The sequence below is a fragment of the Equus przewalskii genome, chromosome X (assembly GCF_037783145.1).
Source record: "Equus przewalskii isolate Varuska chromosome X, EquPr2, whole genome shotgun sequence".
NCBI lineage: Eukaryota > Metazoa > Chordata > Mammalia > Perissodactyla > Equidae > Equus > Equus przewalskii.
The window spans coordinates 40,859,017-40,877,111 of NC_091863.1; the positions used below are offsets into that span (position 1 = coordinate 40,859,017).

An 18,095-nucleotide genomic window follows, 5' to 3' on the forward strand; every position below is an offset into this window, starting at 1 on the left:
ACTATAGTTAGTTTTCGGGTGGTGAACATGATGTAATCTACACAGAATTCAAAATATATTATGATGTACATCTGAAAACAAACAATAAATGAAAAAAAGAAAAAATTATATTAAAAAAATAATAGAAGTTTCTCCACATCTGATAGAGGCCCTTCTCAAATTTTTGTTAGTCTCATTGCCTTCCAAAAAGCAGATCCTTTAACAGCTTCCGTCACTTTGTTCCTATTCTTCAAGATTGTAGCTTTGGTGGAATGGGACATGCCTGACTCACAAGCAATAAACCATTACTGATTTTCCACCTTTGTAATCCTTAATCACTATTAATTTTGCTTCCTGGTCAATCACTCAATATGGCCTCTTATTGGAAACGTTAACAGTGGATTTTGTACACTTAGGGGCCATGATGAATGAAACCACATAAGATTAAATCAAGCATAAGAGTAAATGATGCAATCAAGAGACATAGTAAACATGAGATGTATGAGCCTGCTGCCTTTATAACATGGCATACTATTTTATAGTAAACCTTTTTTATAAATAGAAAGAGTACATTCTAAGATAATAACAAAAAGTATAGTATAGCAAATACATAAACTAGCAACATAGTCATTTATTATCATTATCAAGTATTATGTAGTTTACATAATTGCATGTGCTATACTTTTATATGACTGGCAGTGCACTAGGTTTGTTTACACCAGCATTACCAGAAACACTTCAGTAATGCATTGCACTATGATGTTACAATAGCTACAACATCACTGGGTGATAGAAATTTTTCAGCTCCATTATAATCTTATAGACCACTGTCATATATATGGTCTGTTGTTCACTGAAATGTCATTATGTGGCTCAGGAATGTATCTGAAGTGTCTTTTGTTGGCAGCATTTATATAGGTCTTGCTTTTTTAACATTCAGCCACCCTATGTCTTCTGATTGGAGAAATTAGTCCATTTACATTTAAAGTAAATATTGATAGAAATGTACTTATTGCCATTTTGTTAATTGTTTTCTGGCTGTTTTGTGGTTCCTCTGTTCCTCTGTTCTTCTTCTCTTGCTCTCTTCCTTTCTGATTTCATGATTATCTGTAGTGATATGCTTAGATTCCTTTTTGTTTCTCTTGTGTTTACCATAAGCCTTACATATAACAACTTATATTTATGAGTATTTTAAATTTGATAACAACTTAACTTTGAATGCATTCTAAAGCTCTACATTTTTACTCTCCCAACCACATTTTATGTTTTTGATTCCACAATTTACATCTTTTTATTTTGTGTATGCCTTAACAAATTATTGTAGTTATAGTTATTTTTACTGCTTTTATCTTTTTTTTAAAGATTTTTTTTCCTTTTTCTCCCCAAAGCCCCCCAGTACATAGTTGTATATTCTTCATTGTGGGTCCTTCTAGTTGTGGCATGTGGGATGCTGCCTCAGCGTGGTTTGATGAGCAGTGCCATGTCCACGCCCAGGATTCGAACCAATGAAACACTGGGCTGCCTGCAGCGGAGCATGCGAACTTAACCACTCAGCCACGGGGCCAGCCCCCAACTGCTTTTATCTTTTAACCTTCATACTAGTGTTATAAGTGATTAGTCCACCATCTTTACAACATTAAATTATTCTGAATTTTACTATATGCTTATCTTTACCAGTGAGAATTATACTTTCACATGTTTTCCTGTTACTAATTAGTACCCTTTTATTTCGGCTTAAAGAAGTCCCTTTAACATCTTTTATAAGGCTAGTCTAGTACTGACGAACTCCTTTAGCTTTTATTTGTCTGGAAAACTCTTTACCTCTCCTTCAATTCTGAAGGACAACTTTGGCCTAGTCGAGTATTCTTTGTTGGAAGTTTTTTTCTTTCAGCACTTTGAATATATTGTGTCACTCCCTTCTGGCCTGCAAAGTTTCTGCCAAAAAGATCTGCTGATCGTCTTATTGGGGTTCCCTTGTACATAACAAGTTGTTTTTCTCTTGCTGCTTTTAAGATTCTCTCCTTGTCTTTAAGTTTTGACATTTTAATAATAATGTGTCTTGGTGTTGATCTTTTTAGGTTCCTCTTATTTGGAGCTCTCTGGGCTTCCTGGATCTAGATGTCTTTCCTTTTCTGGTTAGGAAATTTTTCAGTCACCATTTCTTCAAATAAGTTTTCTGCCTCTTTCTCTCTCTCTTCTCCTTCTGGGACCCCTATAATGCACATGTTAGTCTGCTTGATGTGGTCCCATAAGTCCCCTAAGCGATCTTCACTTTTTTTTATTCTTTTTTCTATTTGCTGCTCTGATTGGATGAGTGCTATTGCCCTGTCTTCGAGTTCACTAATCCTTTTTCATGCTTCATCTAGTCTGCTTTTGATCCCCTCTAGTGTATTTTTCAGTTCAGTTATTATATTCTTCAGCAATCTGACATACTTGGTACTTTCTTATATTTTCTCTCTCTTTGTTGAAGTTCTCCCTGTGTTCATCCATTCTTCTCCCAAGCCCAATGAGCATCTTTATGACTGTTAAAGACGGTAAATCACTTATCTCTGTTTCATTAAGGACTTTTCCTAAGGTTTTATCTTGTTCTTTTTTGGGAACATATTCCTATGTTTCTTCATTTTACTTGACTTTCTGTGTTGATTTCTATGCCTTAGATGAAACAGCCACCTCTCCCAGTTTTGAGGGAGTGGCCTTGTATAGGGGATGAACCTTATCATTCAACCCTGCCCTAGCTTTTAGTTGCCTCTCAAACTTTTGTGATTGCCCAAGTGGCCTATTTTATTTTTAGTGGCTCCCAGTGTTTAGGGTGTCCCAAGACCTGTCAGCATCCCAAAGGGGAGGATCTCAGTCAGCACCTAGATACAGGCTGACTGGAAACAAGATGCTTAGGCAGCAACTTTTAAAGCATGCAAATATATATAGTCCTGTGGAACTGCAGGCATAAGTCCCACTGGCCACCAGAGCTGGGTGACCTAGAGTTGTGTGGCAGTCACAAAAACTGGGGCACCAGACAAGTGTACAAGTTCCTTTCTGAGAGATGCCAGTAACTTGGAGTGAATCAGAGGGAGAGCACAAAGATGGGGTCTGCCAGCCTCTGTCTCCAGAGAGCACCTTAGTAGGCTCCTAGATGTGTGCCAGAACAGAAGCCTGCCCTTCAGGCTGAAGCTCCAGGACAAGCAAATAGGCCTCTTTCAAAGAAAGACTGGGGGTGTGTCTCAGTCTGCTGTGTGTGCTGTGCCCTGGGGGTGGTCACTGGCCAAGAACTGTCTCTCCAGTTGTTATGGTCCCATGGGAACCAGTAATGTAAGCCCTTCTGGGCAACATAGCCAGGCAATCAAGAATTGTCCCCTTGGGCAGTGGGCACACAAAATAAGGGCACCAGACATAAAAACCAGGGCACCACATGTGTGTGAGTCTCCCCTCCAGGAGTTACTGGTGCTCTGGAGCATGGCAGCAGGAGAGCACAAAGATAGCACCTGCTGTCTGAGGTCTCTGGAAAGGATTACAGTTGGCCCTTATATGTGTGTTTAATTAGAAAGCTGACCCTCAGGCTGCAGCTATGATGATAAGCTAATAGGCCTCTTTCACAGAAAGACTGGGCTTCTCAAACTATTGCTTCTTGCTGTGCCCTGGGGATGGTAGCCAATTAAGAACTCTTTCTCCATTGGTTACAGTCCGTGGGACATGTAAGCCTTAGTCCTGCTGGCCACCAGAGCCAGGCAATCTATAGGTGTTCCCTGTCAGCAGCTGCAAAAGTAGGGGTGCCAGTTGAAGGTACAACCTCCTTTCTGGAATATACCAGTAAGCTGGAGTGAGGCAGAGGGAAAGTGCAAAGATGATGTTTACTGGCCTCCATTCCCTGAGAGTATCTCCATAGGCCCCTACATGTGTGCCAAACCAGAAGCCTGTCCTTCAGGTCAAAGCTCCTGGACAAGCAAATAGGCCTCTTTCATAGAAAGACTAGAGATGTGTCTCAGCCTGCTGCCTGTGCAGTGCCCTGGAGGTGGTAGCTGGCCAAGAACTATCTCTCCAGTTGTTACAGTGTTGTGGGACTCAGAAACTCCAGCCCCAGTGGTCACCAGAGCTAGGTGATCAAGGAGTGTCTCCTGAGAGGCAGCCACAAAAACCAGGGCAACAGACATAAAAACCAGTGCACCAGATGCATGTAAAACTCCCTTCTGGAAGATACTGGTGCTCTGGAGTGTGGCAGAGAGTGAGTACAAAGATGGCACTTGCCCTCTGAGGTCTCTGGAAAGAATTACAGTTGGCCTTTAGATGTGTGTTTAATTAGAAGCCTGCTCTTTCAGGCTGCAGCTATGAAGATAAGCTAATAGGCCTCTTTCACAGAAAGACTGGGCTTCTTAGACTGTGCCCTAGGAGTGGCAACTGGTTAAGAACTCTTTCTCCATTGGTTTCAATTCTGTGAGACCCATGAGCATATGTCCCACTGGCCATCAGATCCAGGCAATCTAGAGGTGTACCCTGGGGGAAACTGGAAAAATCAGGGCACCCAAGGGTACAATCTCCTTTCCAGGAGATGCTGGTGAACTCAAGCAAAGCAGGAGAGTGAAAAGATGGTGACCACCTGCTGGAGTGAGGCAGAGGGAACCAGAATCTTCTAAGAAGAAGCTCATACTTTTGTTTCTTCTTGCCTAGAATAATCAGTTTGAGAAAAACATCTAAAAGGCTAGAAAGTCTAGATCAGGGTTTCTCAACATCTGCACTACTGATATTTTGGGCCAGATAGTTCTTTGTGCTATGCTGTGTATTGTAGAAGGTTTAGCAGAATCTGAAGCCTCTACTTACTAGAAACCTGCAGCACAATCTCTCCCCCAAGTTGTAACAATCAAAAATGTCTCCAAGGCCAGCCCCATGGCCTAGTGGCTAAGTTCAGTGTGCTCTGCTTTGGCAGCCCGGGTTTGGTTCCTGGGTGTGGACCTATACCACTCGTCTGTCAGTGGCCTTGCTATGGTGGCAGCTCACATACAAAAAGAGGAAGATTGGCAGCAGATGTTAGCTCAGATGAATCTTCCTCAGCAAAAAAAAAAGTCTCCAGATATTGTCAAATGTCTCCTGGGGGGCGGGGGAGGCAAAATCACCCCTAGTTGAGAACTGCTAGTTTAGAGGCATGGTTCTATTGTAGCTAAAGAGCATGGTTTTTGCAGAATTATGTATGAATCAAGACTTTTGTACTGGCTGCATGACCTTGGGCAAATCACTTCACTTTTCTGAACCTCACTTTCTTCATATGTAAATGGGGTCAGTGAGGCCTGGTTTAGTGTTGTTGGAAGGATTAAATGAGATCATGTATATAAAACACCCGATAAATAGTGGAAATAATAATGTGTTAATATTATTAACCATTATTAATTAACAAAGATTACAAATTCCTAGGAAATGATGAATGAGGAAGAGAGAAGTTTTCTTAAGGGTAGACTCAACTTATTTCTTTAATTGCCCGTACTGTCATAAGAGAGTTCAGCTTTTTCCATCTAGTAGGCCCCACCAATTAAGAACCATGAAAGAGTCTTAATTTTTTCTCTCAAAGACTCCATAGCCAGATTTGGAAAGGCAGGATACTGAGCTCTATAGAATTTGTGGAATGTGTATGATCTATTTTGGGGTAAGTGTCTCTGAGATTTCTGTCTATGTATATGCACAGTCAAGCATGAATCCACCCCTTAGAAGTCAAGTTCTCTAAGTTTCAAGAAGATGAGAAGAATCTTACCGTAGAATTACACCAGAGACATCGGAAGTCTTGAAGTCTTTGGTAACTGCCACAGTTCTCATGACATACTGCACACTGAGAACTGATAGATATGTTTCCTTCTACCCATTGATGGGGCATAGTCTTCTGAAGGGAGAAAAAGATAAGAGGTACAAGTTAGAGATATAAGGAGAGGAAGGGCCAGCTGGAATAACTGTACTACCCAGTGGAGGCCATTAGGTAACCCCAAGGAAGTTCTTCATGGTCCTGCCCTCCCCTCTCCAATGCTAGTGACCAATGACAGGTGGGAGTGGGAGGCTTTCATTATTCTAGATTGGTTGGATCATGAGCCTGGGGAAGAAGCCTACTTGGGTTGTCTGGAGACAGGAAGAGGTCTTTCTTCTGCTGTCTGTCCTGGCTGAATGGGAAATGGAAAAGGGTGATTGTGAGAGAGCATGGCTGGTACTCACTACTTCATCTGCAGGCAGGAGAAGGTCATCAGTGATGGACAAGGTATTCCACTTGCAGTCTTTGCTTGCTCTCAAAGCACATAATTTGTGAGACTTAACTTTGCACACTGTGAAAAGAGGAATTAAAAAGATGGATGTGAAACCAGTGACAATAAAGATTACAATTCCCTTCTCAAAGCTGCTCTGAAAGTTAGAACCTAGATGCATCTAAAAAGTTCTGACCCACTTCCAAAGGCATCTTTTCCATATGATTCAGTTCCTTTTTATTCTTACTGGCTAAATTTCTTACTATCCAACTTGAACGGAAATTGATGGTAAGAATGAGGTGATTTCTGTTTTTCCAACCCTTGTTGCTGTATTGTTTGATCCTCCCAGACCCAAACCTCCATTTTGATTCACAAGAATTCCCCCTTATACCAGTATCATCCCATCTCCTTTCCTCAGTTTATTGTGTGTCTGGGTTAACCTCACACTACAGTCAGTGACCTAGTGTGAATCAGTGATACTAAAGCCACATGAGCTCCTTTGTCCCTATCTCCTCTCACTGAGCTCTACTTCATAAAGGAATCAGAAAGTTACCTTCACAGATGATAACATCTCTAGATAAGGCAGGAATGCCCTCCCGACAAACATTGCAGTGCTGGGTCTGAGGGCTGTAGCTGAAGTACCAATAGTGCATTCCAACAAGGAAAGGGTTGTTTTCTGCTGCAGGTATCTAAAATAAATCAAAGAGGAGAGAGAATAGAGAGTCAATCATAGAGACAGATTTGGGAAGGCCAGACAATCTGCTGCTAAGGCTGAAATGGCCACCTATATAGGTGTCAGAGCATACGAAGAGGAAGAATGAAAGTTGGAGCCAATAGCTAACAAATCTCCCACCTCTATTTTTTCCTAGTGGTTTGGAAAGGGAAAAAGAATAGGGGGATAGATCCTGGAATAGTAGCTTAAGGCAGGAGCAATGATCTTTATATGGCTTGGCCAAACCCCTGCATTGGTTTAGTCTAAGCTAAACTAGTTCTGTTAGTCTTGGCCTTCGCTCTCTTTGAGTAGTCAGCAAAGAGTAACCTGGAAATTCAGTGATATCCAAGTCCTCTGGCTAGGCAAAAAAGAGAGGAGGCAGGGCACTGACTCTGGGCTAAGGAATGTTGTCAGGCTTTAGCTACCTCCTGGAGATATACATTCCCCTTCCTGGCCCTACTGCTGCCCGGTGAGCAGAGCATTGCATTACCCGGACAACAGTTACATCTCTGGGACTTCTTGCCCAAGCATTCTTTTCTGAATACCATGCTCTGGCTGCCTATAGCAGTTTCCTAGTTAATCAATTTAATTCATTCAAAATTCATTAAACAAATATACACTAAGTAACAACTATGTGCTTGGCACTTTTCAACCACTGAGGCTATAGTGATGAAAAAGACAGTCTTTGCCCTCATGGAATGGCATTCTGTTTGGTGTCTTTTTCATGGTATTGAATTTGACATTTACTGTTAACCTGCCTGTAAATGCTGCATTTGTTTATCACAGCCTGACTCTCATGACTGTGGAACAGGCACAGGGTACACTGGAAACTAGTTTGGGGACTGAAAGGAGAAGGGAAGGGGTGGGCACCAAAAACTCCACAGCTTGTTCTGGGTGTGCATTCCACAGGACTCTTCTACCTTTTCTCTAATTCCTGTGAATGTTTGATTTTTTTTCCTTCCCTGCACTCCTCTGGAGTGTATACATAGGTGTACACATTCAGCTTTTTATTCTTGATGTTATAATGGGTCGGTTGTGTAAAGGCATGATAAGATTTTAAAAAGAACTATATATCTTCCCTGAAGCCAGCTGACAGTGGTCCATTAGAGAGAGAGAGAACTGTTGAGGGCTCTGGCACATTAAGTGTTCAACTTTGATCAGTTTGCATGAATTAGCCATCTAAAACGTAGCCTGCACACAGCGCTCTCTGATCCCTTCTTCCCCCTCTGGCATGCTAGCTATGTGCTAAGCTGCTGTTGGATTGACCAGGAAGCTTCTGGAAGGAAAAGCTACTTTGATGAGCTAAAGGCTTACCTGGTCTGAGATCACTTTGTGATTGCAATGTTTATTGTATGCTGAGACCCTGGGAAAGTTCTAAGAAGATCAGAGTAGAGGGTGGAGGGTCCTTAGGGAGTGACAGAGTCTTGGCTTTGGCACTCTGAGCTCCTAGTACCTTTCTACTTCCCAAGCCACTGGATTATAACTCTACAAGTACCTTCCTTATAACCCCCTTCCGTCCTCCAATAATTACTAAGAACCTACTTTGTGTCATCTACGAAGTTAGATGGAGATACAGAGATGAAGAGGCATAGTTCTTCCCCTCAAGGAGCTCAGAGTCATAGCTCATGGAGGAGACAACTTTTTAAACAGATCATTCCAGTATAGAGCGACAAGTCAGCTCTCCTAGAATGTGCAAGGTTCTACAGGACAAATGGAAGAAATGAAGAACTCTGCCTGGGTAGAATATTGAATTTCATGGTCCACTTAGCTACAGAATATAAAAGAATATATAAAATGGACATTGTTCTGGTTCAGCAGTTGAGAAGATGGGATTTATATTTCTTACATGCATCCTATTCTATAAGGAAACTGATGCATCCAACCCTGGATGAGTATGTGTTGTATGATGAATTGTGTTCCCCCCAAAAATATGGTCAAGTCCTAACCCTGGTACCTGTGAATATGACTTTATTTGAAAATAGGGTCTTTACAGATGTAGCCAACTTAAGATGAGGTCATAATGGATTAGAGTGGGTCCTAATCCAATGACTGGTGTCTTTATTAAGAAGGGGGAAATTTAGACACAGACACAGGGCAGAGTACCATATGGTGACAGAGGCAGAGATTAGAGTGATTTGTCTACAAGCCAAGGAATGCCTGCAATTACCAGAAGCTAAGAAGAGGCAAAGAAGGATCCTCCTCTAGAGCCTTCAGAAAGAGCATGGCCCTGCCGACACCTTGATTTTGGACTTCTAGACTCCAGAGCTATGAGAGAATAAGTGTCTGTTGTTTTAACTTAACCAGTTTGTCATAATTTGTTATGGCAGTCCTAGGAAACTAATACAGTATGTCATCACAGACCTGTCTAGTAGTTGACGCAGATTAAAAGTCCATTTCGAAGACAGATGAAAAGCTGTGGCATGTATATAAACCACTGATCTCTGAACGCTAAGGAAGGCAGTTTGACTTAAGGCTTTCAGTGTGTGGTTGTTGGGTTTTGTATTTGACTTTCATCCTCTCTAAAGTACTTAGGTGAATACGTTCCTGCAGAGACCATCACTCTAATCAGATTCTTTGCTGTTTTAGGGCAGCTAAGGCTATTTTCTGCATCTCCAGAATCTCTTTCAGGATAATCCAAAATCCAGATAGGCACATTAATTATTTGTATATTAGTTAAAGGAGATCTTGTTGGTCCAGGTGTTTTGTAAACTCTAAAGCATTATCCAAATGTGAGGACTTAATAATATTACATATTTGCAAAGCGCATAAAAGTCTCAGATGAAACATCTCATAAAGCATAAAATCTTCTAAAGCTGTATTCCCTTAAAGGTATCTTGTTTGTTGTGGCTTATGTGATGAAACGCTGTGTTTAGATAAAACAAATTCAGAGGTTTGTGCTGTAACTGGAACTCAATTGCTTTATTATATCAAGGTCTTGAGAATTACAGAACGTCAGGGCCTCCCAGGTTGGCCATCGGTAGGGTGACCATATCACCCAAATCAGGACACTTTCAACAGTGAAAGGGAAAGCTATTAGAAGGGAAAACTGTGTTCATCCCCAGCGAATCACTATCCATGGAGACGCTATGCATGAGCTGGAGAGTCATTTAGCCAACTTGAATGTATTTGTTGACCTATAAATCTAGTTGTTTGGCTTAGTATCACTTAGTTGTCTGTCAGACTACCCCACAATCACAAGAGGTGAGGACTAGAGGAGAGAAAGAAGGTAATTAATTAGGCAGAATTTAAGATGTCTTTCCAAGGGCATGGATTAAAAGTTAAGAGATCTAAGATGTCAATTCTGCCACAATAAACTGTGTGATTTCAGGCAAGGCAACTGAACTCCTCTGAGGTTGAATTTTCTCATCCGCATAATGAAATCTTAGACTAATGAGCTTTTCAAGTTGAAAGGAATGCTAGACTTCATCTAGCCTACCCACTAAAAAAACTAATTTCTTTTTTTAAGTAAATTTTAAAAATTGAGGTATATTTGATAATTAAAAATTATATATATTTAGTTTGATGATTTGATATATGTATAGTGAAATAATCACCACACTTAAGCTAATTAATATATCCATCACCTCAGATAGTTACCACTTTCTTTTTTGTGTGTTGAGAGCACTCAAGATCTTCCCTCTTAGCAAATTTTAGTATGCAATAAATTATTGTTACTTATAGTTAGTTTTGTACATTAGATCCCCAGAACTTATTCATCCTGCATAACTGAAACTTTGTACCCGTTAACCAACATCTCCCCATTTTCCCCTCTCCTCAGCACTTGGTAACCACCATTCTACTCCCTGCTTCTATGAGTTTGACTATTTTAGATTCCACACATAAGTGTAATCAAGCAGTATTTGTCTTTCTGTGTCTAGCTTATTTAATTTAGCATAATGTCTTGCATGTTCATCCATGTGTTTGCAACTGGCAGGATTTCTTTCTTTTGTTTTTTTTTTGGTGAGAAAGATTTACCCTGAGGTAACATCTGTTGCCAATCTTCCTCCTTTTTTTTTTTTTCGCCTGAGGAAAATTAGCCCTGAGCCAACATCTGTGCAAATCTTCCTCTATTTTTTGTATGTGGGATGCCTCCACAGCATGGGTGATGAGTGGAGCAGGTCTGCACCCAGGATCCGAACCGGCGAACCTGGGCCTCTGAAGAGGAGCATGCAGAACTTTAACCACTTGGCCACAGGGCCGGCCCCAGGATTTCTTTCTTTTTTAAGGCTGAACAACGATCCAGTGTGTGTGTGTATGTGTGTATGTATGTATGTATATATATCTCTCTCACACATTTTCTTCATCCATTCATCCATTGAGGAACATTTAAGTTGTTTCCATATTTTGGCTATTGTGAATAATGCTGAAATAAAAATGGGAGGACTGATATCTCTTTGAGATCCTGATTTCATTTCCTTTGGATATATACCCAGAAGTAGGACTGCTGGATCATATGGTAGTTCTATTTTTAATATTTTGAGGAACCTCCATACTGTTTTCCATAATGGCTGTACCAATTTATGTTCCCACCAACAGTGCACCAGGGTTTCCTTTCTCTCCATCCTTGCCAGCACTTATCTCTTGTCTTTTTGATAACAGCCATTCTGAAAAGGGTGAGGTGATATCTCATTGTTGTTTTGATTTGCATTTCTCTAATGATTAGTGATGCTGAGTACCTTTTCATGTAGTTGTTAGCTATTTTTATGTCTTCTTTGGAAAAAAATGTCTATACAGGTCTTTTGCCCATTTATTTTCATTTTATTATTTTTTTTAGGAAGATTAGCCCTGAGCTAACATCTGCCACCAATCCTCCTCTTTTCGCTGAGGAAGACTGGTCCTGAGCTAACATCCGTGCCCATCTTCCTCTACTTTATATGTGGGACGCCTGCCACAGCATGGCTTGACAAGCAGTGCCTAGGTCTGCACCCGGGATCTGAACCAGCAGACACTGGGATGCTGAAGCACAATGTGTGAACTTCACCGCTGTGCCACCAGCCTGACCCCCAGGTCTTTTGCCCATTTTAAAATCGGATTATTTGTTTATTTGCTATTGAGTTGTAGGCATTCCTTATATATTTTGGATATTAACACATCAGATATATGATTTGCAAATATTTTCTCCCCTTCCCTAAGTTGCCTTTTCACTCTGTTGACTGTTTCCTTTGCTGTGCAGAAGCTTTTTAGTTTGATGTAGTCCCATTTGTTTATTTTTGCTTTTGTTTCTTGTGCTTTCGGTGTCATATCCAAGAAATTATTGCCCCAACCAATGTCAAGAAGCTTTTTCTCTGTTTTTTTTTTTCCCTAGTAGTTTTATAGTTTCAGGTCTTATGTTTAAGTCTTTAATCCAGTTTGAGTGGATTCTTGTATATGGTGTGAGATAAGGGTCCAACTTCATTCTTTTACATATGGATATCCAATTTTCCCAATACCATTTATTGAAGAGACTATCCTTCCCCCATTTTGTGTTCTTGGTACCCTTGTGGAAATTCAGTTCACTGTAGAAGTGTGGGTTTATTTCTGTGCTCTCTACTTTGTTTCATTGGTCTATATGTCGGTTTTTATGCCAGCACAATACTGTTTTGATTACTATAGCTTTGTAATACATTTTGATATAAGGAAGTGTGATGCCTCCAGCTTTGTTCTTTCTCAAGATTGCTTTGGCTATTTGGGGTCTTTTGTGGTTCCATATGAATTTTAGGATTGTTTGTTCTATTTCTGTAAGGAATGTCATTGGGATTTTGATTGAGATTGCATTGAATCTGTAGCTCGCTTTGGGGAGTATGGACATTTTAACAACATTAATTCTTACAATCCATAAACAAGAGATATCCACCTATTTATCTATGTCTTCTTTAATTTCTTTCATCAATGTTTTATAATTTTCAGCATATAAGTCTTTTACCTCTTTGGTTAAGCTGATTCCTAAGTATTTTACTCTTTTTGTTGCTATTGTAAATGGGCTAGTTTTCTTAATTTCCCTTTGGAATAGTTTGTTGTTTGTGTATAGAAACCTGATTGATTTTTGTATGTTGATTTCGTATTCTACAAGTTTACTGAATTCATTTGTTAGTTCTAACAACTATTTTGTTGAGTCTTTAGGTTTTTCTATGTGTATGATCATAACATCTGCAGAGACAATTTTACTTCTTCCTTTCTAATTTGGATGCCTTTTCTTTCTTTTTCTTGATTAATTGCTCTGGCTAGGATTTCCAGTACAATGTTGAAAACAAGAGGTGAGAGTAGGCATCTTGCCTTGTACCAGATCTTAGAGGGCAAGCTTTCAGTTTTTTTCCCATTGATTATGATGTTAGCTATGGCTTTTCATATATGGCCTTTATTATGTTGAGGTAAGATACTTTTATTCCTATTTTGTTGAAGGTTGTAATGATGAATGGGAGTTGAACTTTGCAAATGCTTTTTCTGAATTTATTGAGATGATCATGTGTGTTTTTCTTTCATTTTGTTAATGTGTTGTATCACATCGATTGATTTGCGTATGTTGAACCATCTTGCATCCCTGGGATAAATCCCTCTTTGTCACGGTGCATGATCCTTTTAACGTGTTATTGAATTTAGTTTGCTAGTATTTTATTAATGATTTTTGCATCATGTTTATCAGGGACACTGGCCTGTAGTTTCCTTTTCTTGTAGTGTCTTTGCCTGATTTTGGTATCAGGGCAGTGCTGGCCTCATAAAATGAGTTTGGAAGTGTTCTCTCATCTTCTATTTTTTGGAAGAGTTTGAGAAAGATTGGTATTAATTCTTTTTTAAATGTTTGGTAGAATTCACCCATGAAACCATCACGTCCTGGGCTTTTCTTTGTTGGGAGATTTTTGATTACTGATTCAATCTCCTTATTTGTTATTGGTCTGTTGAGGCTTTCTATTTCTTTCTGATTCAGTTTTAGTACTTTGTTTCTAGGAATTTATACACTTCTTCTATGTTACCTAGTTTGTTCACAATAGCTCCTCATGATCCTTTTTATTTTTGAGGCATCTGTTGTAATGTCTCCTCTTTCATTTGTGATTTTGTTTGAATCTTCTTTCCTTTTTCTTAGTTAGCCTAGCCAAGGGTTTGTCAATTTTGTTCATCTTTTCAAAAAAAGACAACCTCTTAGTTTTGCTGACTTTTTATAATTTTTTTCTACTTGATTTAGTTCTGCTCTAATCTTTCTTATTTTCTTCCTTCTGCTAACTTTGATCTTAGTTTGTTGTTTTTCTAGTTCTTTGAGGTGTAAAGTTAGGTTGTTTATTTGAGATCTTTCTTTTTTTTTTTTTTTAAAGATTGTCACCTGAGCTAACATCTGTTGCCAGTCTTCTTTTTTTCTTGTTCTTCTTCTTCCCAAAATTCCCCAGTACATAGTTGTATATTCTAGTTGTAGATCCTTCTGGTTGTGCTATGTGGGATGCTGCCTCAGCATGGCTTGATGGTGCTAGGTCCATGCCCAGGATCCGAACCGGTGAAACCCTGGGCCACCAAAGCAGAGTGTGTGAACTTAACCCCTCGGCCACAGGGCAGGCTCAGAGATCTTTCTTTTTTCAATGGAGGTGTTTATTGCTATAAACTTCCCTCTTATAACTGCTTTTGCTATATACCTAGGTTTTGATATATTGTGTTTTCATTTTTGTTTCTCTCAAGATACTTCTAAAACTCCCTTTGGATTTTCTCTTTGACCAAATGGTTGTTCAAGAGTATATTGTTTAGTTTCCACATATTTGTGAATTTTCCCATTTTCTTGCTGTTATTGATTTATATTTCATTCCATTATGGTCAGAAGAGATACTTGGACTGATTTCCATTTTCTTAAATTTTTAAGACTCGTTTTGTTACCTAACATGTTGTCTATCCTGGAGGATGTTCCACATGTTATTGAGAAGAATTTGTCTTCTGTTGCTGTTGGGTAAAAATTTCTGTATATGTCAATTAGGTCCAGTTGGTCAATAGTGTTATTCAAGTCAGCTGTTTCTTTATTGCTTTTCTATATGCATGTTCTATTCATTATTTTAAGTGGGGTATTGACGTGCCCTGCTGTTATTGTATTGATGTCAATTTCTGCCTTCAGATCTGGCATTATTTGCTTTATATGTTTGGATACTCTGATGTTGAGTGCATATATATTTATAATTGTTATATTTTTCTGTTGAATTGACACTTTTGTCATTATATAATGTCCTTCTTTGTCTCTAGAGACAGTTTTAGACTTAAAGTCTATTTTGTCTGATATAAGTATAGCCACCTCTGCTTTCTTTTGGTTACCATTTGCATCTTTTGGGGCCGGCCCCATGGCCGAGAGGTTAAGTTCATGCACTCTGCTTTGGTGGCCCAGGGTTTCACCAGTTCATATCCTGGGTGCAGACCTAGCATGGCTCATAAAGCCATGCTGAGGTTGTGTCCCACATAGCAGAACTAGAAGGACCTACAACTAGAATATACAACTATGTACTGGGGGGCTTTGGGGAGAAGAAGGGAAAAAAAAGATTGGCAACAGATGTTAGCTCAAGGCCAATCTTTAAAGAAAAAAGAAATATCTTTTTCTACCCCTTTACTTTCAGCCTATGATGTCTTTAATTCTAAAGTGAGTCTTTTGTAGACAGTATATTTCTGGATCTTGTTTTTTATCCATTCAGCCACTCTACACCTTTTGATTGATAAATTTAATCCATTTGCATTTAAGATAACTATTGGTAAGTGAGGACTTACTATTGCCATTTTGATAATCCTTTTCTGTATGTCTTGCAGTTGTTTTGATCCTCTCTTCCTCTCTTGCTGTCTTCCTTTGTTATTTGATTATTTTTTTATAGTGATTTGCTTTGGTTTTCTTCTCTTTATCTTTTGTGTATCTATTAGAGGTGTTTTTATTGTGGCTAGATTGAGGCTTGTGTAAAATATCTTGTAGTTATAACCTTCTATTTTAAGTTGTTAACAACTTAACTTCGATAGCATACAAAAATACAACATTCTTATTATTCCTCCCCAACATATATACTTTGTGTTCTTGTAGCCAGAGTTTGCTACTTTTTATATTGTGTGTCCATTAACAAATTTTTATCTACTAACTTTTATGTTAGGGTTAAAAGTAATTTATGCAGCACCTTAACCATTTTACATTAATCTGTATACATCCATATATTTACGTTTATCTGTGAGATTTATGCTTTCATATGCTTCCATGTTTAGCATATTTTTATTTCAATCTGAAGAACTCCCTTAAGCATTTCTTGTTAAGTAGGTCTAGTGTTGACAAACTCCCTCAGTTTTTGTTTGTTTGGGAAAGACTTTATCGCTCCTTCATTTTAAAGAATAATTATCAAGGTATAGTATTCTTGGATGTAAGTTTTTTTTCTTTCAGTAATTTGATTATATCATCTCACTCTTTCCTGGTCTGTATGGTTTCTTTTGAGAAAACTGCTTATAGTCTATGGGGGTTCCCTTATATGTGATTAGTTGCCTATCTCTTGCTGCTTTCAAAATTCTCTCTTTGTTTTTGAATTTTGACAATTTAATTACAATGTGTCTCTGTATAGTCTTCTTTGAGTTGATCTCATTTGGAGATTTTTGAGCTTCATGAATCTGGATGTCCATTTTCCTTCCAAGATTTGAGAAGTTTTGAGCCACTATTTCTTTAAATAGCTTTCTGCCCCCTTTCTCTCTCTCTCTCTCTCTCTCTCTCTCTCTCTCTCTCTCTGTCTCTGTCTCTCTCTCTCTCTCTCTCTCTCTTCTCCTGGGACTCCCGTAATGCATATATTGGTTTGGTTTTCTTCACACATTTCTTTCTTTTTTTTCCATCTGACTGAATTTTCCCCCTCTCATCTGAATTTCAAATGACTTGTTTGAAGATTCTTTCTTCTGCTTGGCCAAGTCTGTTGTTGAAGATCTCTATTGCATTTTTCATTTCGTTCATTGCATTCTTCAGCTTCAGAATTTGTTTGGTTCTCTTTTATGATTTCTGTCTTTTTGTTGAACTTCTCATTTTGTTCATGTATTATTTTCCTGATTTCATTGAGTTCTCCATCTTTGTTGTCTTGTAGCTCACTAAGCTTCCTTAAAGCAATTAATTTGAATTCTTTTTCAGGAAATTAATAGATCCCTATTTCTTTGAGGTTAGATATAATAATTTCTAGAAAATTATTGTAATTCTTTGGTAGTGTCATGTTTCCTCAATTTTTTCTCTGTTTCTGGTAGCCTTTTGTTGATGTCTGCACATTTGAGGGAGCAGTCACCTTTTCCAGACTTTGTGGACTGTCTTCAGGGGTAAAAACTTTTACCTACAGGTAGATGTGAGGGTGCCAACTGAGTTGGATATGGCAGCTCCAGATCCAGGGTGTGTAGTAGCAGTTCTGGCTTCAGGGAGGGCACAGCAGCATAGTCTCTGTGGAACTTCATCAGCTGAGGCCAGTGCTGGCAAAGACTGAAGGGGACCCCAGTGGCCAAAGCTGTGGGTTTCCACAGTGGTGGTAAAGGCTGTTGGGTTCCTTGGTGGTGAAGGCTGCTTGGTCCTCCTGGTCTCCTTTTCCTCCACAGGTGGAAGTCATTGCTAAGGGCATCCATCTTGTTTCTGGGTCCAGCACATGGGCACACGTGTGGTAGCAGTGGTGCCATGATCAGGGTTGCAAGTGCATTTTTGGGGGCAATGGTGTTGGTATCTGGGGTCTAGGCATTTGCAGAGTGGCCATAGCACCAGGGTTGGAGCTTGGGGGCATCTAGGAAAACTGCAGTACCTGGGACTTGGACACAGGTGCATTCATCACAATAGTGGCCCTAGTGTGTGAGGCATGGAGGTATGCTGAATGGCCATGGAGCTGGGGTACAGGCTATGTGTATGGTTGCAGGAGGGGGGTTGTGGCTCTGGTTGGGGGGGGCAGGATGCAGTGGCAGTAGCATTGGTGGGGGGGCAGGCAGCAGCACTTCTCCAGTGAGAGTGCAACAGTGGCAGTTTCTCTGGAGGGTGCTGCGGCAGCTCTTTCACGGTGGGGTGGGTGGGGTGTCACAGCAGCATGGACTCCAGGCAGCTCCATTAGTTGGGTTCAGCATTAATGAAGACTTTAGGGCACCTCCACGGTGAAAGCTGCATGTGTCCACAACATTGACAAGGTTCTGCTTGAGTCCTCTTGCTCTCCTTTTCCATTGTGGGGGAAGGTCAGGCCAAGGGGATTTCTCTTGGCCTCAAGCTCTGCCAGACTAGGGGACGGGGCAAGGCA

The 18,095-nt window shown here is 39.8% G+C and overlaps 1 protein-coding gene across 1 annotated transcript in view; it reads right to left on the reverse strand.

Moving 5' to 3' along the window:
- The window catches only part of DGKK (diacylglycerol kinase kappa), a 115,752-nt gene that overhangs the window by 46,512 nt on the left and 51,145 nt on the right, over nt 1-18,095 (reverse strand). Inside the window, exons 5-7 of the mRNA XM_070604380.1 lie at nt 6,739-6,874; nt 6,160-6,266; nt 5,711-5,833 (exon numbers count right to left, since the gene is read on the reverse strand). Of these exons, the coding sequence (XP_070460481.1) occupies nt 5,711-5,833; nt 6,160-6,266; nt 6,739-6,874 (366 nt within the window). The remainder of the gene's footprint in view (nt 1-5,710; nt 5,834-6,159; nt 6,267-6,738; nt 6,875-18,095) is intronic.